At 39.3% G+C, this 27,915-nt stretch overlaps 1 protein-coding gene across 2 annotated transcripts in view; it reads right to left on the bottom strand.

The window, feature by feature from the left end:
• The window catches only part of EXOC4 (exocyst complex component 4), a 756,122-nt gene that overhangs the window by 403,452 nt on the left and 324,755 nt on the right, over nt 1-27,915 (bottom strand). Inside the window, exons 10-11 of one of the 2 annotated variants that reach the window (XM_047095757.1) lie at nt 10,709-10,805; nt 1,846-3,720 (exon numbers count right to left, since the gene is read on the bottom strand). In XM_047095757.1, the coding sequence (XP_046951713.1) occupies nt 3,654-3,720; nt 10,709-10,805 (164 nt within the window). In that variant the 3' untranslated portion in view covers nt 1,846-3,653. Of the gene's footprint in view, nt 1-1,845; nt 3,721-10,708; nt 10,806-27,915 lie in introns of those variants that run through there. The other variant, XM_047095756.1, reaches the window with a different exon arrangement.

Here is a 27,915-nt window from a genome sequence, read left to right as displayed (position 1 = left end):
TCTCTGAAAGTTAATTTGAGGATTAAAAACACTTAACGTTTATCACGTAAATTCAAAAGCAGTTTCTCAGCTGTGGGGTTTGAAATCTAAATGTACCACGACAGTGTTTCACAGCCCTTCACGGGTCAGACTGTCTGAAAACATAGCAGTATTTTTCATAATTCTGAGGACAAGGGGAAAAAAAAGGTATGTGTCATAAAAATGCAATAGGGTAGCCACATTTCCTCCCATGCATGAATAATGTATGATCTACAATGTTATTTGCTAGACTGTCTAATCACTAGCATCTTTCAAAATGTCTATATAAGCTTTAGCTCATTAAGAACAAACATGTATCCGTATAAAAATATCACATACCTGTGAACACTCAGAATAATATTCCGCCAAATACCAACACACACATCAAACTGACATGGGTACCCTACTTTTGTGCATTTCTCAAAGATAAAAACATTGGGAAATGAAAGACTAAAGAATTATTTCAGCTTGTGACATTCATGCTTACTCCAAATAATCAAGCTTAGCTCCCTCTTTCAAAACAAACCACACATAACACACACACACACACACTCACTCACTCACTCACTCACACACACTACATATATAATCAAAAAAATGATCTAGGGACTATGGCACACTTTTTAAATAAAAGTGGGAAGAAAAAAAACTAGCAGAAACAGAAGAGGCTAAATAAAAAAGCTTTTAAAGCAAGGCTTCTCCTATAAGAAACGGTTTTATAATCTTGAAAGGAGCTTCTACAATTCATGAAAGAATGATAAGGCAAAAGCACTTCGTATGACCATAAGCTTTTGACGTAGTAATAAGAGAAAAAAGAGTGAAAGGACAAAGTATCTAGGTTTCTGATAAATCACTATAAGAAACAAACTACGAAGCTAAGTTACAAGAGTAGTATGTTAGGATCAATGTTTAAAAAAAAAAGGAAATTTCTAAGTTCACCTTTATATTTGTGTATTTCCTGTAACAGACACTTTCTTATTACAACAGAGGCAACACACACACACACACACACACACACACATCCCACTATTCTACCACTTCTAGGTATGAAAGATTGATCTATTTCAGTAACATCACTAAAGAAAAATATAATTTTCCTTTATATTTTTATTGTTAACTGACGAAAAAACATTCAAATCAACAGACATTTGCTAAGCACCCTTACAGGCGACACATTAATTCTTCCAACAAATATTTATTGTGCACCCCGTTCATGTAAAAGGTGCATTTGAACCACTTTCCTTCCTGAATGGTGGAAGTAATGTTAGGAAAGGAGGTGAGGAAAGCAAAGACCACAAAAAGCAGAAATCGAGGCTGTTACAGGAATGCAGATTTGGAGTTCGGTAGACCTAAAATGGTCTAAAATGGCCTAAAATGAATGAAACAGATTCAGTCACTAATCAGCAAGAGTTAGTGCCAAAAAGTTGAAAAGATCTTCCGTGCTAGGCCAGGTTTAAACTAATATATATAAGATTTGTAAGTAGTTTATGATCACCCAGAATTATTTTCTATTAAAAAAAAGATTAGATTTGTTGGCAAAGTTTGTTTCGAAAACCCCACAGGCCCTCTACAAAGCAGCCCACCAAAGCATACTACTCCTTTATGAGGAAACAGCCTCGAGTTCGGCCACAACTGTTCTTTAAAAACTCCCAGATATCTGGAATGTCACACGGAATAAATCCTTAATAACATGTTGATAAGCTGATGGCATACTAACAATGGCTCAATATCTTTTGATAATATCATCGAAGTGGGCTACGTACAAAAGACTTATTTTCCGTCTCAGGAGACACAACTGTCAGCAGGGACAGAGATTTTCACCATACCAAACAGAGTCATGCTGATGACTTCACTCCTGAAAACAAGCCTTCCTGAGTGCCCCAAATCCAGTAAGATGAGGTGTTAGAAGAGTATTCGCTGACAGTCACTGTGTGGGGCTTTCTCTAAACCTTCAGAACTTCTGGAAGTTTCAGATCTAGTCCCAAAAGCTTCTAAAAAATCTAACATGATGCCTTCTTTGTTGTTTAGACAAAAGAGAGAAGTTTCTACCTTGACCATCCTGTGTACTTATCTTCCCCCACACGCCCGCCAGCAACACAGACCCCTCTTCACGTTCATCTGTTCGCTGTTCCCCGACTGTCGCGTCTTTTTCCTTTTCACGCACCATCTCCTCTGCCCAGGTCACTCTGCCCCAGATATTCACACAGCTTCCTCCGTCTCTTCATTTTCCACAGTCCAACCAAATGTCATCTTCCCAGAAAGGCCTTCCTACTCCACCCTACCTGAAACAGTGCCCTCACCTCCAGCGGTCACTTTTCAAATTCCTAACTTTGATCTATTGTTCTTCCTAAAACTATCACTACCCGATACTGTTTCCCATGCGTGTTAGTTTACCGTTTTATTGTCTGACTCTTCCACTGGACTAAATTCCACAAGGGTAGAGACTCATTACTTGCTAGATGGAGAGGAGTTGCACCAAGTAAGCGCTCAATAAATTTTATTAAATGGATGAGCGAATGGATTTTTATTATGCTTAATTATCACAAGGAATTTTTTATGCCTTTGATCTACCAGCATTGTCGACGCGATAAGTACTGTAATTAATAAAACAAAAAAAAATACAAAATGCAAGTGTTAATCACAAATGCCATTTACTTTGGAATATCATGTTGAGAAACCTGACCTGCTGCATTAATGACATCATCAATTTCGGTGCCTTTCACTGTCCGAGCTTTGGTTTCAACCACTTCCTGACCTCCCGACTTCAAGCCCTGCGTTAACAATCACAGGCCTCTCAAAGCAATTTCACAGCCCTAACTGCCCCTACCCAAGCTGCTGCTAACTGGCTGTTGCTACATCTGATGAGATTAACTTTTCGAAGTTACTGTTCTCTGTAATCAGAGACAAATATGATTAGATATTATGATTACGATTACTTGCTCCTACTGCTGTGTGCCCTCAGAATGGCACACAGCCAACCACAGAAATTCTGACCACCACCAAAGCTCAAGCTGCCAAGATGTTTCATCCCCCTAACTAATCTAAATGCCAACCTGCTCCTTACTGACCAATGAATATTTCATCTTTTGTTCTACCCAGAGAGCCTTTAATTGCTGTCTGGTTTTAATGAAGTGTGGCTGATAATAAATAGTGAAAAATGCTCATGGCCCGGATATTCAATATTCGAGCTGTGTTCAACAGAGGAAGCATCGGTGACATTTCTGCAACTCAAATACCATCATCATCCACTCTGTCTCCAGCCTCTTACCTCTGCCAAGTCACCCCAACTGCAAACATCTGTTCTTCAACTGTCTCATAAGAAACATACTTCATATATGCAAAGTGGTCATTACCCTAAAGAGCCAAATGTCTTTCAAAAGCTAGTTGAAGCAAATAAGCAAAAAGAAACACATTGTCATTTGGATTTTTAAGTTTTAAAATGTCAGGCCTTTGGAGTCCTTAAATATTATAAAAGCATGTCCCAGTCACAAAAGCACAAACTTTTGAAAGGTAGAAAGCAAAATCCAGACCAATCAACTCCTTTATTTTATAGACACGGAAAACTAAGACACACAGGAATTTGGCCAACATAAAAAATTAAAATGTGGTCACTCCTACCCACCCCCAGCCCACATTCAGTGATCTGTCCTCTCCATCGGGCGATACAGAAAACTCCTTTCCATCGAAACAATGGCTCCAGTGCTGAAAGAATGATTAAACACATCATTTAATAAATTAATTTCCTGAGTTTGTTCTTATTGCAAAATGTAGTGTACATTTTCCACAACAGAGAATTAAGGTTAAATGAGGCCATAAGAGTGGGACCATAATCCAGTAGGGCTGGAGTCCTTATAAGAAGAGGAAGAGGTCACATCAGGGTACAATGAGAAGGCTTCCTTGGACTCAGGTGTCCTTATTCCTGCCCTGTCCTAGCTCTAAAGTCCGAGAACTTTTCTTTCTCAAGCAGTGATGAGCTACATTAAATCCCACTACTTCTCTTCGATGAGTCCACCTTTGAAAGCGAAAACCTCCAGAAGTGAGAAGGTTGAGTGCAACAGACTCAAATATATAACTTCGTCTTTTTTTTTAAGTTTACTTATTTATTTTGAGAGAGAGAGTGACCAAAGAGTGAGTGGGGGAGGGGCAGGGAGAGGGAGAGGGAGAGAGGGAGAGGGAGAGGGGGAGAGAGAGGGAGAGGGAGGGAGGGAGAGAGAGAGGGAGGGAGGGAGAGAGAGAGAGAGGGAGGGAGGGAGGGAGGGGGGGAGAGAGAGGGAGGGAGGGAGAGAGAGAGAAAGAGAGAGAAAGAGAGAGAAAGAGAGAGAAAGAGAGAGAGAGAGAGAGAGAGAGAGAGAGAGAGAATTCCAGGCAGGCTCCACACTATGGAACTCATGAACCATGAGATCACGACCTGACCAAAGTCAGATGCTTAACAGAGTGAGCCACCCACGCATCCTGGTAACTTCATTTCCATTAGCAACACTTCCCACCAATTTGCCTCAATGGCCCAGAATGTATGCAATAACAAATGCACGTAATAAATAAATAAATGAGAGGCTAATAAAGCTTGAGGTGGTTTTTTTTTTTTAATGTTTACTTATTTTTGAGAGAAAAGAGACAGAGAGAGACAGAGAGAGAGAGAGAGACAGAGAGAGAGCCAGCAGGGGAGGGGCAGAGAGAGGGAGACCCAGAATCTAAAGCAGGCTCCAGGCTCTGAGCTGTCAGCACAGAGCCCTACAAGGGGCTAGAACTTACAAACTGTGAGATCATGACCTGAGCTGATGTCAGACGCTTAACTGACTGAGCCACCCAGGCGCCCCATCTAATTTAGTTAGATGCTGCAAGCATTTAGACTTTTAAAGGAATAATTTTTGTTGTCACTCATTTTTTGCTATATGAAGTATACTAGTAATCAAAGGAACGATATGTTCTCTGGGAGCTTTTAGAGAATAAAGAATAGTGATAAATGAAAAAACAAAGGGAGAAATAATTTCTCCCTCCTTCCCTGCAAAATCTCACAAATTTTAGGTAATTTCAGATTTCCAGAAATGCCTACATTATATATTAATTATAACTAAAAAGTCTTACTTTGTCAAACTGTGATTGATATCTCAATAAAATGCACTTTGTTGGCAAAGTTTTTTATATTCAGCTCACAGTTAATAATTACCATGATGTAACTAGTCAGAAATAATTTTTGTAAAAAAAATCCAAATGCATGTCAGATCTAGACAAAAGGAAGTACGTCACTCAGATTTCACCAATAACATATTTTCTTCCTGTTTCCCCAATTCAAAGCCTAGAAAATAAAATCCATTTACTAGAGCGAATACATCCATTCCTCATGACTATTTCCAGAGAAAACTAAAAACAGCAAATATGTCAGTGGGGAAGGGAGGGTGGGGGAAGGTATTCGTCCTATCATATTCAGGGTCTCTATTTTGGTGAAATTATGTCAGAATCTACCTAAGTATAAGAACCTCTTCATTTCAGTATGTTTTGTTCAGTGAGACCCAGAGGTAGCAAACTTGATGAGATGAATCCTTGCCATCAAAAACTTCCACTAGGGGCGCCTGGGTGGCGCAGTCGGTTAAGCGTCCGACTTCAGCCAGGTCACGATCTCGCGGTCCGTGAGTTCGAGCCCCGCGTCAGGCTCTGGGCTGATGGCTCAGAGCCTGGAGCCTGCTTCCGATTCTGTGTCTCCCTCTCTCTCTGCCCCTCCCCCGTTCATGCTCTGTCTCTCTCTGTCCCAAAAATAAATAAATGTTGCAGCTACTCCCAAAAGGAGTACTTTAAAAAAAAAAAAAAAAAAAAAAAAAACAAAAAAAACAAAAAAAAAAAAACTTCCACTAAGGGTTTAGTTGCACACAGTGTCTTGCCAGGCTACGGGTAAAGCAAACAAGATAATACTAGATACCTCATCTTTCTAAAACTTCATTCTCTGTGGCAATTTTCTGATTTCTTAACCGGAATGAGAAAATAGTAAGGAAAATCATTAAATATGCAAGTCAAGGAGGCAACAGAGTAAACGCAGAGTGAACAAACTGGAAGTCGGCGTATTTGTCTCCAACACCCTATGACATTTCCTAGTGAAGAAATGGCAGTACTTAGGAGAAAAGTGCAAAAATACACTAGCAAGGTTGCCAGATCCAGGACCTTGTACAGTGATGTTATGGGAGGACAGGAAAAATGACTGCTAAGAATACAGAAAACATAATGCATAACGGGAATCCACTGTGTGGTGTTCTGGAATAGGGTGGTTCAGAGTTCTCAATGAAGAAAACTTCTGTGCTACAGAGAATACATTGGCAATTAAGTGAAAATTATGAAAAGAATATTTTTTTAATGTTTATTTATTTCTGAGAGAGAGAGAGAGAGAGCGAGCAGGGGAGGGGCAGAGAGAGGGAGACACAGAATCCGAAACAGGCTCCAGGCTCTGACCTGTCAACACAGAGCCCGATGCAGGGCTCAAACTCATGAACTGTGAGATCATGACCTGAGCTGAAGGCAGACACTTAACCGACTGAGCCACCCAGGCGCCCCATGAAAAGAACATTTTTAATAAATGAAGGGTAGACTAGCCACATGCAAAGTTCAGGAAGACAGAATACGAGTATTGCTAGACACAGGGGGAAAGTAGCAAAGGAAAAGGAAAGCCCTATACACTTGAAATGGTTTCTGGCTTCCAAAGAACACTATCTCCGTTCACGGAAAGAGAGAGTGTAAGAAAACAATGGCAGTGTTGAAACGGGTGATAAAAGCCAACTTGTGATAAGTTCCTTCTGAACTCACTTTCTGAATAGGATGCCAGTTATAAGTAAAGATTATTATGATCCATTAGGAGAAGAGTTTGGGGAATGAGGATGGGAAAAGAACAAGTCACTGCAAGGGAGAAGCACACAAGGGAGTCGAGGCGGTGCAGTACTGGGTGGAAGGGATGTGACTGCTCACTACTGTCCAACTGGCTTCAGGAAAGGCTGTGCCCAATTTGCACACCAGGTGTAAGAGATCATCTCCGTCCGCGCCAATAATTGGCGTTTTGGGGCTTCTCAGTTTTTGCCACCAAGGCAGCTACTGAGTGAGTACCTTTTAGGCACGAATTTCATGTTATTTTTTGTGTGTCCCTGGGACCTGGCATAGAATCAGAGTCCAATAAATAATCAGTGAGTAAAACCGAACAGAAGGAACCTGGATCTGCACCTAATTTGTTGAGGCTTTCACTTTAAATTTCTTATCCTGTGTTTTTCTCCCCTCTTTCCATTCTTCCAGGCTACCTCTCCCATAGTTTATCTTGTCTTGTAAATAAGAATGTGCAAAATCACATTCACTTTGAGCTTGCATGGAAACACAACAAGGGGCATTCTAGAGGATGGAAAATATATGTATACGTATTTTGTTGAAATAATCCCATAGAAATAAGAGTGACTATTTCTAAAGAATCCTCACCTAACTTACAGAAGGGAAAACATGTATCATAAGTGCTCAATACACATTTGTTGATCATGAATGACTGAGTGGCCAGAGGAGAAATGAAAAATTTAAACACTGAGTAAAAATGAAATGCACTGGTATGATAAGGTGCACTTTCCTCTCATTACCAAAACTAAACTTCCAAACTTTAGAAGAAATAATAAATCTAATAACTGCCAAATCTGTAAGTGTAAAAACTAAAATAAAACAAAACAAAACAAAACAAAACTGTAAGATCTTAATGATTTGAAGTCCCTTAAGCCCATTATGAAGTTTCAGCTGAGACTCTATATGGGTTTGAGAAGCAAGGTTTCCATTTGAGCCAAAGGCTAATTCAAAATCCATAATGATCACCTGCTTAGAAAGGAATTCACCCACCTTGCAGACCACATAAGATTCTTGTGGCTTCCATTAAGAGATACACAGAGAATGACTATAAACCATGGCATGCAACAAACATTTCTCCAATTCTAATCAATAATAAAATACTGAATAAAAATAGAGACCAATCAAGTGTGTAAAACCAGTACGAGCACTACCAAGCCTTAAAACCTCTCTTGTAAAGCAGGATAAATGCTAAAAAATAATAGTCAAGAACTGTAATACATTAAACTCTATGAGTATTTTTGCAAAAATGCAATTTATTAAGTGTGAAATAAGGATAACCTTTTTCCCCCATTCTAACTTCACCTTAACAAAGGGGAAAAAAAAACAAACAACCTTAGGGGAAAAAAAAATCTCTTGAAAAGTGGTTATTGACAATATAGCTAAAAAACTTCCAAAGATCTTCCTCTATGCTTTGGAACAAATATAAGCATAAGGATTTCATTTATCCATGCAATGGCATAACTTACCAGTAAATTATGGCGCTAAATCTAGGTTAGAAGATGCCTATAATGATTAAGGTATTTTCCCATTTTCCTAACAATTAGCAGCTCTAACTAAGTAGAAATCAATATAATTGAAGAAGAAAATGAGTATTAAACTAAGTACCAAAGTCAGGTGAAATAAATAGGAGCACTGTCACTTAATCCAGAAATTCTATATGTTCCAATTCATATGTTTATATATAGAAAATCAACTAGATTTATAGAGGAATAGTCTTAATTCTCTTAATTCCGTGATTCTTAAATTACACAATTTACTTGTTGTGAATGTTTGCTGAAACAGGTTTTTTGAAAGATTAATAATGCTTCTTTAAAAATCTCTTCTTTGGGGTGCTTGGGTGGCTCAGTCAGTTAAGGGTGCAACCCTTGGTGTCATCTCAGGTCTTATCTCAGGGTTGTGAGTCCGAGCCCCGAATCGGACTTCACACTGGGCATGAAGCCTACTTAAAAAAAAAATCGGGGTGCCTGGGTGGCTCAGTCAGCTGACTGAGCCGACTTTGGCTCGGGTCATGATCTCACGATTCATGGGTTCAAGCCCCGTGTCGGGCTCTGTGCTGACACCTCAGAGCCTGGATCCGGCTTCGGATTCTGTATCTCCCCCCTCTCTGCCTCTCTCTCTCTCTCTCTCTCTCTCTCTCTCTCTCTCTCTCAAAAAATGAATAAACGTTAAAAAAAACTTCTTTGTTACTGCATGGAAGGATGTCTTTATTGTTTAATTTACATATTTGTGTTTCTGCATTTAAAACTAATTTTGAGTAAAGTATTTCAGCATAATTTTTAAAACTCATTGCTTAAATAAGAGATCTGAATCGAACTCATTCCAATGATTGCAATTTAGTAAGTCTTGGTTAATGAAAAGGTAGGATAATTCCAGTAGTAAACTGCTCATGTTTTAGAAAAGTACATTCAATATTCTATCTGGACAACTTAGTAGCATCTGCTTACCTGTTATTTCAAATGCCTCAAAAATTATATTAGTTACATAAGAAAGTTAATGGGATGATCTGAGGACCTAACCTCTAATGAACCCAAGAGTTTCTGGTCCATTATATGAACAAAGCAAAAATAAATACTGGCTCATCACAGAGAAAATATACACTTAATATTACATCAGATATCTGTGTCCAAAGAGTACCCTTTTTAAAAAAAAAATTATTATGAGAGAGAGAGAGAGGACCTGCACGAGGGGTTGGGAGGGGCAGAGAGAGAGGGAGAGAGAGAGAATCCCAAGCAGGCTCTGTGCTGTCAGTGCAGAGCCCCACATGGGTCTCGATCCTACGAACTGTGAGATCATGACCTGAGTCGAAATCAACAGTCGGACACTTAACCTACTGAGCCGCTTAGGTGCCCCAAAGAGTACCCTTTTTTATTGAAGTCAACAATGCTTACCATTTAATTCACCATCTTAATCTTTTTTAGGTATACAGTATAGTAGTGTTAACTCTATGCACATTGTTATCCAACAGTTCTCTAGACATTTTTCATTGTGCAAAACCAACATTTTAGAGCCACTGAATAATAACCCCCTTTTCCCTTCTTCCAAAAAAGTTTCTTTTTAAAGGTATTTAGGGCTTTGAAGTTTTTTAAATGGAAGTATCACAGATTTTTATTTTCTTATAATCACAGTACCACAATAAACTGAGCGACAGATTTTATTCTGGTTAGCATCAAGCTGTCCTTTAATATATAAAACCATATATACAACTGCTATAATGCCTTTCGGTTTTGGTAAGTCATATTTGTTCAAAGATTTGCCAATCCTCAAAGGATATCTGAATCATTAATGTAAATTAGGGAGACAGATCATGGGTCTGCCATGTTTTCCTGTAAAGGGCCAATGTGTCAATATTCTAGGCTTCGTAGGCCATATGGCTTCTCTTGCAAATATTCAACTCTGCAACACCATAGCACAAGGCAGCTATGGACAATACATGAATAGATGAGCATGACTGTGTCAATAAAATTTTAGTGAAAAAAAAAAAAAACAGGTGGCAGACTAGATTTCTCCTGTGGACCATAAGTTGCCCCTCCCTGAAATAAACATAGAAGGGAAGGGAGGGACAATGACAGAGAGAGGGAGAGGGGCAGGGACAGGAAATAAAGAAAATTTTTAAAAAGCATTCATGGAGTATTATTCCTGAGAACAAATAGGTACTAAGATGAGTTGACATTATTTGTTTTATTGACAAACTTTGATAGTAAAGCCCTAGGAGATGCAACACTCTTTTTTTTTCTTTAGGACTTGTTTCAATGCTGACTGACCTATTGGCATTCAGTGCATCGGCATAAATAATGAAAATATTGATTTTTCAGTAAGTACATAGGATTTGACTTACCTTAATAATGGATGGAATATGACAGTAATATTTCTGGCTCCAGGTTTGCAGACAAATTTTGTTCCTCCACCTTCAATTAGGTTGTCATCAGGACCCCCTTGCAGGAAAAGGAAGAGAGACTGAGCTTACTAGAACATTCCCCAAAAAGAAACCCGGGCTATCTAGATGAATGTTATACCGCCATAAGAAGGACTGTCTTTGCAAACAGTTGCCTTCAGGTCTACAAAATTATTTGGAATGACTGGATCCAGTCTTCTTGATGACGTAAACCGCAGGGGAGCACTTTCACTCTGGAGTGAAAACGTGGAAGCACAATAAAAATAAATTGTGTATTTAAAGAAAGAGGGTAAGGCATGACCCAGTTAAACATGAAAGTTAGGATCTGCTCTCAGCAGTGTCCATCTTGGATAGTGCAGCACATGAAACTTTCCCAAAGAGGAAGTACCATCCAAGTTGTCCGGGGCAGAAAAGGTTGGAGCAGAGACCCATACAGACCTAACTGACCACACTTCACCAAATCTCAGACCCCATTCATTGTAAGACACATTATCGAGTAACACTAAATTTAAGACAATCCTGTTAATGGGGGCACTGGGTGGCTCAGTCGGTTGAGCGTCCGACTTCGGCTCAGGTTATGATCTCACGGTTCGTGGGTTCGAACCCCGCGTTGGGTTCTGTGCTGACAGCTCAGAGCCTGGAGCCTGCTTCGGATTCTATGTCTCCCTCTCTTTCTGCCCCTCCCCCACTCACACTCTGTTTCTGTCTCTCGAAAATGAATAAACGTTAAAAAAAAATTTTTTTTTTAAATCCTGCTACTGAAACTATATAATGCATCCTTATCTTTTTCTCATTGAAAAGCTTCTTATAGTTTAAATATATACAAGTATGTTATATAATTTATAAATATTTATTTAGGGTTTTTTAAGACTTTAAGGTTTTTAAAATAAATAGGTGTTTACCATAGATCTCTCATACACATTTAATATGGGAGAGTGAGAAAAATGAATTATGATGTTCTTAAAATTACGTAATTTTCAGAATCCAGCTTTTCTTAATGACTCAGAGTTGTCAATATCCTTGTTTTCTAAACGGTGTCACTAAGTGGGTTTCTTACAGGAGTTCATCCAATATTTTATGCCAGCTGCTGATACCGATCCTGCAAGGTCTAACATTGGTATGCACTTGATGCTATCAGAAGGTTTAAAGACAAGGTGTTCCAATACTGACCAAGACTCATGCTCTTTCCTCAAAAGGCCCCTAAGAGGTTCATTAATTGAATCAGTGAAGGCTCATGGTATGAGGACTATCCACTCAGCTCACAAACACTGAGGCGAAAACAACTCATTTTGACCGTCTTCTGGTCCACAGCCATTAATAACATGCCATAGACTTAATACAACATCCTGATTTCAGAGGGTTAAAATGTGCAAAAGTGTGCATCTTCGGGTGTTGGGAGAGGTGCTCCCCATCCCTCCCACACCATTCACATTACCTTCCATTAGAATGAAAATTAATGTAATCCCTGGCCTCTCTCTGTCTTTTATGCACTCCAGGGGAAGTGAAGTGACTCCCTTAGTAAAACTGAGAAGAAAAAGCTGAGTACGCATGTCTCAGCAACCTCCTTATTCCACTTTAGAAACCAGAATGCCTGTAGATGGTGTTGTCTTGTCAAGTTTAACCAGAAAGGTCTTGCCTTGTCAGAGAGGGATGGAGTGGTCCAGTCCCTTCTGTAAGTGGGTGAGTAAATTTGTCTAGTTTTGATTTTCAGTTAGCAAACTCCTTTGGCTCTCAAAGAAGGCTACATCTTTCAGTCTGGCTTGTACCAATAAAAGTTGGTATTTCAGCTTCCATCTGCCCGACTTATGTTATTTCCTAATAGTTTCAGAACTCTGACAGTAAAGATAGATGCTATTTCATGGTCTTCCTCAAAATCCTAACAACCTACACTTAAATTATTTCATTTCTTTTTTTGAAATTACATTTTCCTTCTAATTATAGTTCTTTGCATGATACCAAACACAACTAAATCTCATTTGATTTATTATCTATCTTAACGGTCTCTGAGGTATCTTGCAGATTGACTGGTAAAAACGTGTGAAGCCTCAGAAATCCATACCCTGGATCATCAAGACTTCCCAGAGGCATCAGAGTCTAGACAAATCCCATTTGGATCAGTTGTCTCTACCAACTAATCAGAGCAAGGCTTTTCTTAAGAAAAACAGAAAATATAATAGTATGTACAGCTCTTGGTTGAAAGTCATAAGCTATTTTTCTCATGGAAAAAATCCATGTTGTATTTACTAGATTTGCACCAGAGATATTAGTGTTCTGCTAAGTCAGTGTTTTTGCATAAGGAGAGCATCAGGGCTACCACAAACATGACTCTTTTAACAAAATCCTTCTCTCGAGGACACACGGTATGGTCACAAACAGAATAAATGTATCGTCTTTATCAATACCTCTCTAAGATCATAAAATGAAGCCAGCACTGAATTACCAAAGAAACGTGTGTGTATGTGTAGAAAAAAAAAAAAAAAAACAGGTTATATTCTGCACTCCAGGAGCAACAATCAATAACTCCCTATGAAATAAATCTACATAACAATATAATACCTTCATTTACTGAATATGAACATTTCTCTTAAGAACAAACGTGAGTTAAGACTACATGATTTCCAATGATTTCTAAAAAAGTCTCAGGTTCAATGATTTTAGGTCCTCGATAATTATATATAGGCCTGATTAACTTAGCTCCAGTCAAACTAGTATGTTCATGCCCATCAAATGCACTGAATACACACACACCTCCGTGCCCTGGTCCACAACGGGCTTCCATTTCCAGGGCCCTGCCTCCTCCCACCATTCCTTCAGGCACCACATCTAGCCTTAAACTTGTCAAATGGGGGGGCACCTGGGTGGCTCAGTCGGTTAAGCCTCTGGCTGTTGGTTTCGGCTCAGGTCATAACCTCGCGGTTTCGTAAGTTCAAGCCCCACATGGGGCTCTGTGCTGACAGTGCAGAGTCTGCTTGGGATTCTCTCTCTCCCTCTCTATGTGCCCCTCCCCCACTCATGCTGTCTCTGTCTCTCTCAAAAATAAATCAACTTTGAAAAATTAAAAAAATAAAGGTTTAAACTGTCAAATGGCCTTCTCCCAGGGTCCACAATTCCCTTAACAGTGACTTCATATGTGATAACCTATATAACCTTAACTTAGGTCACTCTACTTCCATTTCTTTTCTAATACTTATGTAACATTTTCGAACCTGGAATGGAACTTCCTGGAAAATGGTTATAAAAGCATACATTTGCTGAATGAAGGAAGAAACACCTAACTTAGATGTTACTGGAATTATATGAGAAAGTATATGTGCAAGTCCTTTGTAAACTGTCAAAAACCTAACAAACATAAGCAATTCTCTCTGTATCCCCAGAGCCTTGTGGGTAATAGGTGTGTTTAATCACCATTTGTGGATGGCAATCATATGAGAAACGTAGATAACAAAAGATTCAATACCAAAAATAAGGCCCAAGGGCCACTAGAAATGTCAGTGACAGGGAGATTAGGCTGTGAAATGGCCAGCATCCGGCTGGAACCTAAGTAATAGTTGCATTTGTTCCCTGTTAGCTCTAGAAAGGTGATTACTGCTTTCCAGAATAGGGTGAAACTAAATAAAAAGTAGAGCTTGGGAAGAAATACCTCAACCTCCAACCAAAATTCCACCTGTAGGAACCTCGTACATGCTTCCAGTCCCGTCGCAAACACCATCTGCCCTCCATCTGATGTGATTTCCTCTTTGCAACAAGTTCAAATCCAGCTTACTATATGTTACCAATAAACAGCACCAACCCAATGAAGATACTCTTGTCAAACCATCGTCCTAAAATAAACAGGTAGGAACCAAAAGTAAAGGCCGTGGCCAAAGACCATATGGTCTGAGTCTCTAATCCTCCGAGATTTAGTCTAGCATTGCAATATTCCGGGTGAGAAACACACGCCTCCTCACACGCCTTCCTGTAATCAAGCAATCTGGGAGCTGCTGTCACGAACGTTCTTAAGGAACATGTTCAATCCTGAGAAGAGCACGAAAGGGGCCAGAGCATCTCCTTCCCCTTCATTCATTATGCTTACAGTCTAATCTCAGCTGTCAGAGGCCGGGTGATAGGCACCAGAGGAAATGCGGAATGATGATGGATGGTTAGAGAGAAAGAGAAACTGACAATAGTATCGAGTAGAATACATATTGTGCAGAAAGGGGAGGAAATGCCCCAGTCATATTTTAGTTTCTAACAACGAGGACAATGGTTTGACAGGCTCTTGCAGACAAGTGGCAAGAGGCCCCAAGGCCACCCAAAGACTGCTGGGATGGCAGCATCTTAGTGCTCACAATCTGGGCTTTTTAGAATTCGTTGACACAGAAGTGATTAGCTCCTAAGCTTATTTATTCCTTGATTCTTCCCAACTGCAATTTGATGGCATTTATAATGAATATAGTCATGTTAATAAAACAGAAATCGAAAAGCCCAGCCTCAGAAAGAAATGGAAACAAATGTTCTCGCTGTGAGGACTACATGGTATGGTGGGAAAAATCAGTAAGATCGATGTCAGACCCCAGATGTGCTACTTGATATTATAAGTGACAGAATTATTTAAATTTTCTGAGCCTCAGCTTTCCCATTTATAAAATACATACTGAAATAAACTCTTCCAAAGACTTGTGGTGAGAACGTACTCAAGGGGGTTCAGTACAGGGTTTGACACCTAGTATATCTCAAATAAATGGTCTCCTTTTCTCATCAGAATTACCAAACAGTTAAGGGTCTAACTGATCACTCACACACACACACACACACACACACACACACACACAATCACCGCAACATAAATTAAAATACAAAAGGTCCAGTTTTTAAAATGTTATTCCTGCTACTTTAGGCAGCACTGGAGGAGTCAAGAGCATTAGCAAGGCCATTAGAACACGTCTGTCTTATTTGGGGGGCATGATTATTGCAGTGCAAGGTTAGAAAACTGCTGAGAACACTTAGAGCATGACAGAATAAAATCTGCCTTTCTCTACTTTTAGTTTTTCAATTAAAAAGAGTATTGAGGGACGCCTGGGTGGCTCAGTTGGTTAAGTGTCTGACTTCGGCTCAGGTCATGATCTCACAGTTTGTGAATTCAAGCCCCGTTGTTGGGCTCTGTGCTGACAGCTCAGAGCCTGGAGCCTGCTTCGCATTCTGTGTCTCCTTCTCTCTCTGCCCCTCCCCAACTTGTGCTCTGTCTCTCTATAGCTCTCAAAAATAAATAAATAAAGGGGCGCCTGGGTGGCGTAGTCGGTTAAGCGTCCGACTTCAGCCAGGTCACGATCTCGCGGTCCGTGGGTTCGAGCCCCGCATCAGGCTCTGGGCTGATGGCTCAGAGCCTGGAGCCTGTTTCCGATTCTGTGTCTCCCTCTCTCTCTGCCCCTCCCCCGTTCATGCTCTGTCTCTCTCTGTCCCAAAAATAAATAAACGTTGAAAAAAAAAATTAAAAATAAATAAATAAATAAATAAATAAATAAATGTAAAAAAAAAAATTTTTTTTTTAAATACTATTGAGGCACCAGGTGGCTCAGTCGGTTAAAAGTCCAACTTCGGCTCAGGTCACGATCTCACTCATGGTTGGTGAGTTCGAGCCCCACATCAGGCTCTGCACTGACAGTGTGGAGCCTGACTAAAATTCTCTCTCTCCCTCCCTCTGCACCTCCCCAACTCATGTGTGCATGCTGTCTCTTGCTCTCTCAAAATAAATTTAAAAAAATAAAAATAAAATAAAAAGTAAAAAAATAATATTAAATGTATAGATATTATGATTATGAATTGTTTGTGCCAAGTGCTTAGATGGAAACAGTACAGAATCTGATGGTCAACTGTGCTGAGCCATAGAAAGCAGCATGCCTTATCTGACATGTTCAACATGGCCTGGATTTCAACTTGGCCTTTCCACATTGAAAAGAACCACACTGAAGATGAATTTCTTTTTACAGCAAATACTGTGCTTCATACACACTTTTGAAGGATTATAAAAATGCATTCTGATTGCATCAATAAACAGGGTCTTTAATTGGCTCTAAGAACCTGCTGAATGGTCTAAGAATTCCCTGAATTCACAGCTGTCACCTTGCCAGAAGCCTTCTCTTAGATTAAGTTCTTTAGCAAGTTCCCATTCTAAAGCACAGATTATCATTAGGACTCAATGCTGTTGCTGCTGTTACCACCAATGCTGGGAGCTGTGACAGGGACTATCTATGAGTTTGGGGTTTGGTGCGAGATTAAGAAGAAAACAGAAGTACGATATTTATTCTTACACTCAAATAACTTACTATTAGGGTCAAGTCAAGCAAATCAAGATTGGTGGTGACATCCCATTGCTCATGGTAAGTTGCTGTTGGACATGGGAGTAAACCCCTTCAAGGAAAGGATCATCTTTTGGACTCAACTCTCACTAAGTCTATAATGATTAACAACAATACAGTCTTGTTCATGGATGTATCTCTTGTGCTTAGGATAGTTTCCGGCACACAATAAGTACTTGGTAAGTGTTTGTTGAGAATTTATTATTTACATGAATAAACAAATGAACAAACAAAAAAATGATAATGTCTTTTTTAGATCTAGTGAATTCTAAGTGCAAACCACGTAGGAACAAATAGCAAATGTATTTTGCATAAAGTATGCAAAGTAAGGAATCATGTTTCAGCAAAATGCTAAAAAATTATAATAAATATTATTTATAGAAAACAATCTCCCAAGTAGAAACAAATTAGTTATCCCCACCATTAGAGGAGTAAATGCCTTGTCTATATTTCATTGCTCAATTATATTTTATTCCCGGGTAGCTCTAATTTTGTACTGTGTAGATAAAGAAGACAGGTGTCAAGTATTATGCAGATATGAGGAAGAAGGTCAAGAGGGGGAGAGGGGATTCGTATTTATTAAACATCTACCAGGAAACTGACACTGTGCCGGACCCTTAGCATAAAACATCTCACTTAATCCTAGAAATATCCCTGTAATATTATTACTCAACATAGAGATGAGGAAATGGGAGGCTCTGGGGCAGAGGGTGCAGAGCCTTGTTCAAAATCAAAACCACACATGGCAGGTTCAGTATTTAAACAGTTTTTCCCAATATACATACGCTACAATGTGCTTAATATCACTTTATGTTCCAGGAAACTCACAGGTTGAATAAATTGACACAGATGAGGAGCACGTGGGTGGCTCAGTTGGTTTAAGCATCTGACTTCGGCTCAGGTCATGAGGTCGCAATTTGTGAGTTCAAGCCCCACGTGGGGCTCTGTGCTGACAGCTAAGAGTCTGGAGCCTGCTTCGGATTCTGTGTCGCCCTCTCTCTCTGCCCCTCCCCTGCTCGCACTCGGTCTGTCTGTCACTCTCTCTCTTGCTCAAAAATAAACAAATATAAAAAAATTAAAACAAATGACACAGATGATGGGTAACATAGGAAAACTCTAAAACTGGGAGCAGTAAACCCTGGTTTTACAGTGGTTTGACACCTAAAATCCATTTTCCACGGAATCGACACTAAATAGAGCAGTTGATTATCCAAGTCAATGTACAAAAAGCCTCTCTGATCAAAAATGTAAGCGAAGCCTGACAAAAACAACATTCTACAGATAAAACCATCATGTAAGCAACGATTCTGGGGGGAAGACACTTAATGGTCCAACTGAGGCCAGAAATAACTTTCCTCTCTAATGCAGTCCCAGCAGCAAGACCCAGAACTAACTATTTCTCCCCATCTCTCGTGACTAGCCAGCACTGCATATAATGACCCCTCCAACTCCAAACTACTGGTGAGGGTTCCTCGGGGGTCCAGGAAAACGAGGGTAGGAAGACAGGAAAGGGTCTGGCCCTTCATCAGGAGGGAGCTTTGGAGCGTCCGCCTGTATCAATACCCAAAATACAAACAGAAGCCCACTTTTTCTGCTTCTTCTTTTTAAAGGAATCCCAGTGGCTCTCCCTCACTTTGTCTTTTCCTGTTACATCTGAGGAAGGATTTCTTGATAATCCCTCTATACTGCTGAGGGCCCAGGTGGGCTGAAATAACTGCAATTTATAGCAGCACCATATTGCTGTGGAATAGTCTAGAGCAGAAGTAAGAATGGAGAAGAGACACAAGACTCTGAGAGCTAGAGGTGAGGATTTACCAGCCGAATGGAGCAAAAGAGCAAGGGGAAAAGGAGTCAAAGGTTCTCGTAAGAAAGACATTCCAATGATCCACCACAGAGGGGTCAAGGCTTGGTGAGAAATACATGAGACTTGGAAAGCGCCCTGACTGATGATAAGCAGTGCAAGCTGTCACGTGGGGATTTCTCGCGGATCAGAGTTTTTATGGCTGAAGTCAGAGACAGAGAAGATTTAAAAGGAATGGAGGTTGTAGTCAGGGACATACTTAGAATGATCTCTCTCCTCGCCTTCCCTGTGGTCATCACAGGAAGCCCTGAGTTAGAAACAAGGTGAGGTGGGGCAGTAAGTCTGATGGTCAGTAGTTACAGAATTGGGCAGCAGCAGAGGCTGCGGGTGGGGCAAGACTGAGAAATGAAAGAAATAAAGGAAATTCCAAGGACCTCAGCCCTGAGGAAGAAGGGGAAGTTCCTTTCGGCCCCTCTCTAGTGTCGCCCACAGGTAAAAAGCGTAACGTACAGAAGGAGGATCTAAGTTAGAGACTGCCTAGTGACAGGTTATTGTGAGACAAACAGTCCATGTTCTGAAGTATAAGGAGCAGCGCATGCGTACGCGCAGTACCTTGTATCGACTGGAACCTCAATGTGAGCGGACTGCTAGGAAGCAAAAACCTCACCCGAGTCTTGCTTCAGGTAAGACTCTCTCTCCCAGACGTTTGGCGACACAGCATGAAATCGTTATTTTTTGGTCACGTAACAGGGTGAATTTCTCGTGGAGAAATTTTTATAAAGCCAGAAATACCATATTCGTTGGTGGTTCAAGAATGCAATACATTCTATTTCCCAAATAACACGTGAATTTATAATTATTTTTCTGGGGTGGTGTCTTGGCTTAAAAAAGAAAATAAGAAAAAAATCTTTAATCATCTTGCTAACAATGAATTCAACGATGTTTCGGACGGAGGAATGACAAGGAACCAAAAACAACGAAACAACAGATTTTAAGGTTAATGGAGCTCACCCTGAGCCATCGGCAAAACGTGTTCACCCGGTGCTCTTCCGTGAGCGTAAGTCAAAGGCGGCTCCATTAGTAACAGTACAGACTATTTCTCTAATGGAGTCTGAAATGGCATGCTCTATGAAGAGCATAATGTAAGATATGAGCCAATTACCAAAGGATCCACAGTCACTGCATGCATATTTTTAAATGGTTGATCAATAAGGCACAAGGGAACTTTAATTGACCATTTTTGAGAAGCATTCCTATCTTAGTGACATTACCCTGCAACTCACTTTATTTTAAGGCTACATAAGGAGACCGGCATTGATTCTTTCTCCTTCCACTCTTTAACTGATTCCCTAGTTTTAATTATCTTGAATCTACTAAATAGGTTTTAGCGGTTAGCCGGGTATATCTAACGCAAAGATTTTTGTGTGGGTAAGCTGGAGTCCCCTCCTTTATCATGTGTCTGATTTCTGTCACTTAGCATGTTTTCAAAGTTCATCCATGTTGTAGCATTTATCAGTACTTCATTTAAGTCAGAGTAATATTCCAGTGTGTGTATATACCACAGTTAGTTTATCTAACTCACCAACTGATGAACGTGGATACTTTCACTTGGGACTATTATGAACAACACTACTAGGAACATCCATATACAAGTTCTGTGTGGACGTATGTTTCCAGTTCTCTTCCATATATACCTAGAATTTGAATTGCCGGGTCATACAGTAACTCTATGTTTAACATTTTGAGGAAATGGCAGACTGTCTTCCAAGCAAGCTACACTCCAATGCTCACTGTTGTTATTTTCTTTAATAACTATTTAAAAGAAAATCTGTGCATTGGGGCGGGGAAGTGATGAGTAGCCCACAGAGGAAGTGTAAGTATTTTGTTCTCCAGAAGAACCCTTTCCCACCAGCCCCAGATGTTCCCCTGCCTCTTGTAGGGGTGACCCTGTTTTGAAGGATCACTGCAGAAACATTACCAGTGTAACAAGTGGATGGCAGGGCAAAGTCTTTGGAAATTGGTACAACCGGGAAATTCTCCGTCCGATCTGTACTGTTTCAACTAAGTGTCTGTGTTGGTTCAACTGACCATGATTAAACCTGACAATAAGGATTCTCTCCTCACTCATGTTTCAGATCGCCAAAGATTTTACCGTTTGCTCAGTAGTTCTTGTTAAAATAAAGCCAAGAGTGATACGAAGGATGACAGAATGCAGTGAATTTCTCTAATCAGATGAGCCCATCTCAGTGCTGACCTAACATGTATGTTCGACTAGTCAGGAGTCTTCCCATGATGGCTTGTCAGCTGAGTAGTGGATTTACGGTGCGGATGAGTATCAAGCTGAACACAGACTGAGCCCATTAATCTTATTTTGCCTGTGAAATGGTCTATGATGGTGCCCAGGCCGCTGGAAATGACTGGTGCATAAATACACTAGTTCGTATAGGAGAAATGGTATTGTTAAATGTTGTCATTGTCTCCATGCTCACAGATGTGCTTAAATCTAAGGATGCCCATAGTAAGAAAGAAATTATTTTGAAGGGCCTAATGTGACAGGTAGGAAGTGTAATAACCCTAAATGACTGTAAGAGGTAAGAGAGAGAAAGGTCTCCTTGAATACAAATTTAGAGTCAAACTACAAGTTCCAAAACATGGTAGGGTTTAACTTACTGACAAAGATAATGAGTGCTGGCATCCAAACAGAAACAGCATTATTTCATGGCTCATTGGAAGCATCTGGATGACTAAGGCACAGGTGGCTTTAAATAACTTTCCCAGCAAACCCATGGTCACTCTTTAGGGTTAATCAGCAACAGTCAACTTTCCAGGCACTCTAGGCGACAACTCTTAGAATATTCCCACAGAATTAAAATCAGCCTTCCAAACCAGCTAAGCATGAGCCGTGACATGATCAACACTCAAAATTACAGCTGGCAGGGGGTTTATTTTTTCCCCCTCTGTTTCTATATAAATAGAGCATAACATAGGATTGTGTCTGCCCTATGTTCAGCAAAAAAATTGATTTGAAAAATTGTGTTTTGCAATCTATCCAGACTGTCCATCCCCTGCAGCTCTCAAATGCTATATATATATATATATATATATATATATATATATATTTTTTTTTTTTTTTTTTTTTACCTAAACCAAATAAAAAAGTAGTGAATTTTTCCAGTCTTATTTCCTCCACATTTATCTGGCATGCTTATATCTTGCACTTGTCAAAATTTTTATTTTCCATTCCATCAGTCATGATTGTCATAACGTGTGTATACATACATATGGATATATATATATATATATATATATATATATATATATCTCCATTCCTCCTTCAACGTTAACATTTTACATATTACTTAACTCCATAATTTTGGCTCTAGGCATTTCCTTCCATCCTCAATAAAAATAAACACCATCATGGGGGAACTTAAGATTTGGCAACAAGCATGTTCATCATAGAACAGTAAATTCAACTTTTAAAAAGTCAATTAAAATGCAAAATAACAGGGACTTAGTTACAAACATACACACAAATCTACATATACATAGCGATACAAACATGTATGTATGAATGTATGTATGAACGTATGTATAACTGGAATATGATACAGCCATTAAAAATATACAGGCTGCAGGGTGCCTGGGTGGCTCAGTCAGTAAGCGTCCGACTTCAGCTCAGGTCATGATCTCACGGTTCGTGAGTTTGAGCCCCGCGTCGGGCTCTGTGTTGACAGCTCAGAGCCTGGAGCCTACTTCGGATTCTGTGTCTCTCTCTCAATCTGCCCCATCCCCATTCATGCTCTGTCTCTCTCTGTCTTAAAAAATAAATAAAACATTAAAAAAATTTAAAAAAAAATACAGACACTGCAATAAGGCAAGAAAAAGACATAACAGACAGGAGCCATTAGGGCAAAAGTTATTAACTAAAATATCATTGTGAGATAAACCAGTATTAAGTGTTTCATAGCTGCAATACTGAATGTCTGATGATTTGATTCTTTTGTAAACCATCTCTGTTGAATCTTGCTCCTGGATCCTCATTTTCTGCATATATTTTGTGTCGTGTATGTGTGCACATATGTGTGGAAAAGTGTGTGTTATATAAGTTCATATTCCTTAGAAATTTGTCTGTAATAATTCTTGAAGGCCTGGTTTAAAGATAGGTTCCATCAGAAAAGATTAGCAATGGCCTCTGCTAGTTAACAAGAGAACTACCAACCTGGAGCCCAAACTCTCGCTTTAAAATTTTCTCACACCACCCAGATGATGTTTATTTTGGCAGCAAATGTGGTTTTTTCTGGGGATTTTTCCTGCTTTCAGCCTATGCCAAGGTGACCAATTTTCTTCCAGTCCCTTACAGGAGATGGGAAGATTATGGAGAAAAGGATGGTATTTCTAGATGATCCATGTACACTATATGGAGTTTGGGGGTAACTTTCTATTAGACTCCCCAGGCTGGGGAGGTTCTGGGCTTTGTTCCTACTCTGTGCCTTGCAAGTTCACTTGGGTTTGGTAAGTACTTTCAAGGTAAAAACTGGCTTGGAAGTACTTTCCCCAATATCTCTCTGGAGTCCTTTTACTGCTTCCAATAATCCTAACTTTCTTGCCAGCTCATCAAAGTGATTTAACACATTGTTTTTTTTATTAAAAAAAATTTTTTTTAACGTTTATTTATTTTTGAGACAGAGAGAGACAGAGCATGAACAGGGGAGGGGCAGAGAGAGAGGGAGACACAGAATCTGAAATGGGCTCCAGGCTCTGAGCTGTCAGCACAGAGCCCGACGCGGGCTCGAACTCACAGACCATGAGATCATGACCTGAGCCGAAGTCGGATGCTTAACCGACTGAGCCACCCAGGCGCCCCGACTTAACACATTTTTAAGTTTTCACCCAACACTTGAAGTTTTTTCACCCGACGATCAACAAAGATACCAGTCATACTGCTAGAAAGAAAAGTCTCCACACAACATACTCTTTATAGAACAGTCTACAATTCCCCCCTGAATTCAACTATTCCGACACAAGTATCTTTGGATTCTATATAGATATCTCTATTCCTGTTTGCTGTTGGTTTTCAGTCAGTTCTCATGGTTAGCCTAAGATAATCATTACAAGTACACAAAAATTAACAGAATAAAAATAATACAGCTTTTGCCTTAAATGTTATCAGTTAACTTGATAGAGTGAAATAAACAATATAGAATAAAATGGAATTTGATATAGATTATAATCAGATGTTAAGAAATGAAGTCCTCCTTCTTTGATATCAAGTAATTTTATGTCACAACAAGAAAGTTGTTTAACCTCCCTGAGGCTTCTTTTTCTTACCAATAAAGTAAAGAGAATGAACCAGATAGTGTAGTCTTGAGAAACCATTCCATTTATGAATTTTTATTTCCCAGATCATAAAATTTCCTTTGGAATATATTCTACCCATTGGTTTTATTTACATTTTCTGATATTGTGTAACAATATGGTAGCACCTTTATCAAGTAGAAATGTATACCCAATTATTATAATCATTGAGATACCATATGCAATAATCCTAATGGGATTTAAAATGGGAATGAACGGTATTTTTGCTTTGGGATATTAGTTACGCTTCAGGAAAAAATAATTAGTATCATTTTGGTCTGACATTTTTACACCATCTAATTATGATTATATATGCTCTCTTTCTTTTATGGGAAGCATCTTAGATCCTGCCTTGATTATCACAAGAATTCCCCAATGCAGAGAAATAAAATGGGCAAACTCATGGCATGTCTGTGCAATTTTAACCTAAAATGTTTCTTAATTATTCACCCCAAACCAGGTATCACAAGTGTATACAAATCACTATAATCAATGGTTTTCAAAATAGCAATTCTGACAGAAATGCACTTAATATGAAAACACTATTTAATTGAATTCAATCTGTAATTAGGAACTCAGCATCTTTGTGCCCAGGAGTGGGCTCACAAGGATATAAACCTAACTAATAGACACAGTACAGTCCGTGACCTCAAGAAATTCATGTTTTGATCGGGGTATAAAAAAGAACACACTAAAAGTTGGAGTCAAAGCTATTATAAAATGTAGCAAAAAAGGATGAAAAAATAGCATTCCAACAAGACACAAGTACTACACTTTAGTTTGGAAACCAACTTACATATGCATAATAAAATTCACGGAAGATATATAAAGTTACAGTTTTGGGGGAGAGAAAATACGACAGTGATCCTCTACAAAGTAGCCCAATATTAACAGAAGAAAATAGACTGACAAAAATAACATGTAACACAGAACTCCTAATATCGGTATTATTGGTTTTACTGGTATCAGGTCAATACTCCATCAGGCTGAGAAAAAATAATGACTCGATCACACAACAAAAGAGCTACTGATCAACATTTTCGAAATACATCATATAAAATTACTGCTACAACTTTCTTCCTGGAAAAGTATGTTTCTTTTGTATTTCTTCAAAGATCAGTGAATTTGCTTTTTAAATGTTGCTTTTCAAAAGCCTAAAATATAGACAAGGCTTTTCTTAAAATAAAATGCACAAAAGAATGCCTTGTCAATTTAGCTCAGGAGGGACCAGAAAAGAGCTGAGGTTACTAACAAAGAGGCTCTGAAGATTCTTAGACAAAGCAACCTAGACCTATAAAGTAATGGTTCGTGGACACAGCTTTAGTGTAAACATTTAAAAAAAAAAAAAAAAAAAAACCTCAACCAGCAACCACCACTCCAGCAATAGAGAACTAAGGGGAGAAAGAACACAGAGACTGGAGGCAGATAAATTCAAGCGCATTCAACAAATATTTATTAAGGACCAACCACGTATAAGTTCCACATGAGGTCCTGCCAATAGGAACAGCAACATCAACCTTTGGTCGCTCATGTCTAAAACCTTGGAGTTATGCTCACTCTTCTATTTTGTTCATGCCTCCGGTCATCCCATCCATCAGCAAATCCTATCAGTTCAACTCTCAAAACACAGAATTCAGTACTTCTCACAACGCTCACTGAAAACTACTTTCTAAACCACCACCATCTCTCTCCTGATTATCGGTGTTTTAACTGGTTTCCCTGTCCCCTTTCAGGGGATTCTCAACATACAAGCCAGTGTGATCCTGTTCCAATGCAAGAAAATGTTGATCAGTAGCTCTTTTGTTGTGTGATCGAGTCATTATTTTTTCTCAGCCTGATGGAGTATCGTGCTCTCCTTCCTATCTCATTCAGAGTAAAATCCGAACGCTTTACAATGACCTAGCAGACTTCCTGTGATCTGTACCTGTAATTTTCGGGGTTCAGATCTGCCTGCTCCCTCCCCGTCTCACTCAGCTCCAGTTACAAGGAAACTGTGCTCTTTTGTGAACACACCATGCACCTGCCTGCCTCGGGGCCTCTGTCCTCCTTGTTAGTACTCTTGTCCCAGGTTTATATAGCCTCTTCCCTTATCTCCTTCAAGTTTTCACTCAACTATTTCCTTCTCAGTAAGCCCTTCCCTGGCATGCAAAATAAGAGTACAATAAGATATAAATAAAATCATTTAAATAATAAATTTAGCTAGTAGAAAGCATACATTTCTATATACCAGCAACTGTAAGTCTATAAAAAACTAAGTTTCTGAAACCCGGCCATGATGATATAATTCTGAGGAGGATATTACATAGGGAGTAACCACTAAAACAATACACATACACAGAAAACATTGAAACCACGTGCATATAAATGTTTAAGCCAGCTTTTTGCTCCTACCGCTCTATCCTGGGTGTTTTCCCAAGTTATTAAATATTTCTGAAGAATATGATTATTAAAAGGACACCTGGATGGCTCAGTTGGTTAAGTATTTGACTCTTGAGTTCGGCTCAGGTCTTGATCTCACGGTTCACGAGGTCAAGACCAGACACGGGCTCCACACTGACAGCAAGGAGCCTACTTGGGATTCTTTCTCTCTTCCTCTCTCAAAATAAATAAACTTAAGAATATGATTAAAAATTGTGTAATACTGTAGAGATGCACCAAACATTCACCATTCAAACAATTACTAGCAAGCGTGCTTGGCACTATGCTAGGTACCAGGAAAAAAGTGGTCATAAAGACATAGCCCCTGCCCTTAAGGAGTTGACCATATTGTATTAAGACATGAAGCTAACACAGAAATATGTAATTACAAATTGTCTTCTGTGTTATGAGACTGGAACAGACTAGCAGGACAGACCATGATACCTCCGTAATATTTAACAATAATCTCCATAGTATATATTAGGGACTAATTTACTCCAAGACAGAAAAGACTTCTTTGAGGGAGTGATATTAACAGAGTCTGATGGATAAGGAGGAGATTGTCTGTACAGAGTAGAGGTAGGAGTGTTCGAGGCAAAGGGAAGAGTATGTATGAAGACCCTGAGGCGATAAACAGCAAGGCACACTGGAGGCACCAGAAAAAGTTCAGCCTTAGAAGGCTAACGAGGAAGAAGAGTTAGCTGGAAGGGGAATTAGGCAAAACCAGGTCACAAAGGGCCTGGTAGGTCATGCTGGAGAAAACAGATTTTTTTTATCCTAAAGAGGAAGCTGTTAAGATCTGGAGAAGGAGAATGATAGGATTTAATGCAAATATAAGAAGATCATGTGTGTTTTTGAGTTTTAAAAATATTATTTAATTTAGTTATTAGAGAAGGTATAGACATCTTATTTGACATTCCCTGTGTGATTTTTTATCTTCACTGACTTTCCTGTTTGACTCTGTTTTTGTTTACCTACTGTACCAAGTTCTTTGCACACAATTATTGTGGGGAAAGTCAAGTTAAAATGTAAAAGTCCGAACACCTTGGTTCTTATTCCTTTTTCTATTAACAATAACCCCTGGCAAGTCATTTAACTTCATTTCTCCTTTTTCCCCAGAATTGAAAAATAACAATTTAGGTGTAAAATCTTCAGAAGATCATGTTTTAAAGACCCAGAGCAATCTCTAACACAACCTTCTCCTTATTTTTTAGCCTGACATAAAGTCCTGCTTCAAA

The sequence above is a fragment of the Lynx rufus genome, unplaced genomic scaffold (genome assembly GCF_022079265.1).
Source record: "Lynx rufus isolate CCGP_SWC_20201006 ecotype Redwood Valley unplaced genomic scaffold, mLynRuf1.p SCAF_4, whole genome shotgun sequence".
In the NCBI taxonomy this organism is placed as follows: domain Eukaryota; kingdom Metazoa; phylum Chordata; class Mammalia; order Carnivora; family Felidae; genus Lynx; species Lynx rufus.
Note: the sequence above shows the minus strand (reverse complement) of the source record. Positions and strands in the feature narration are given on the sequence as shown.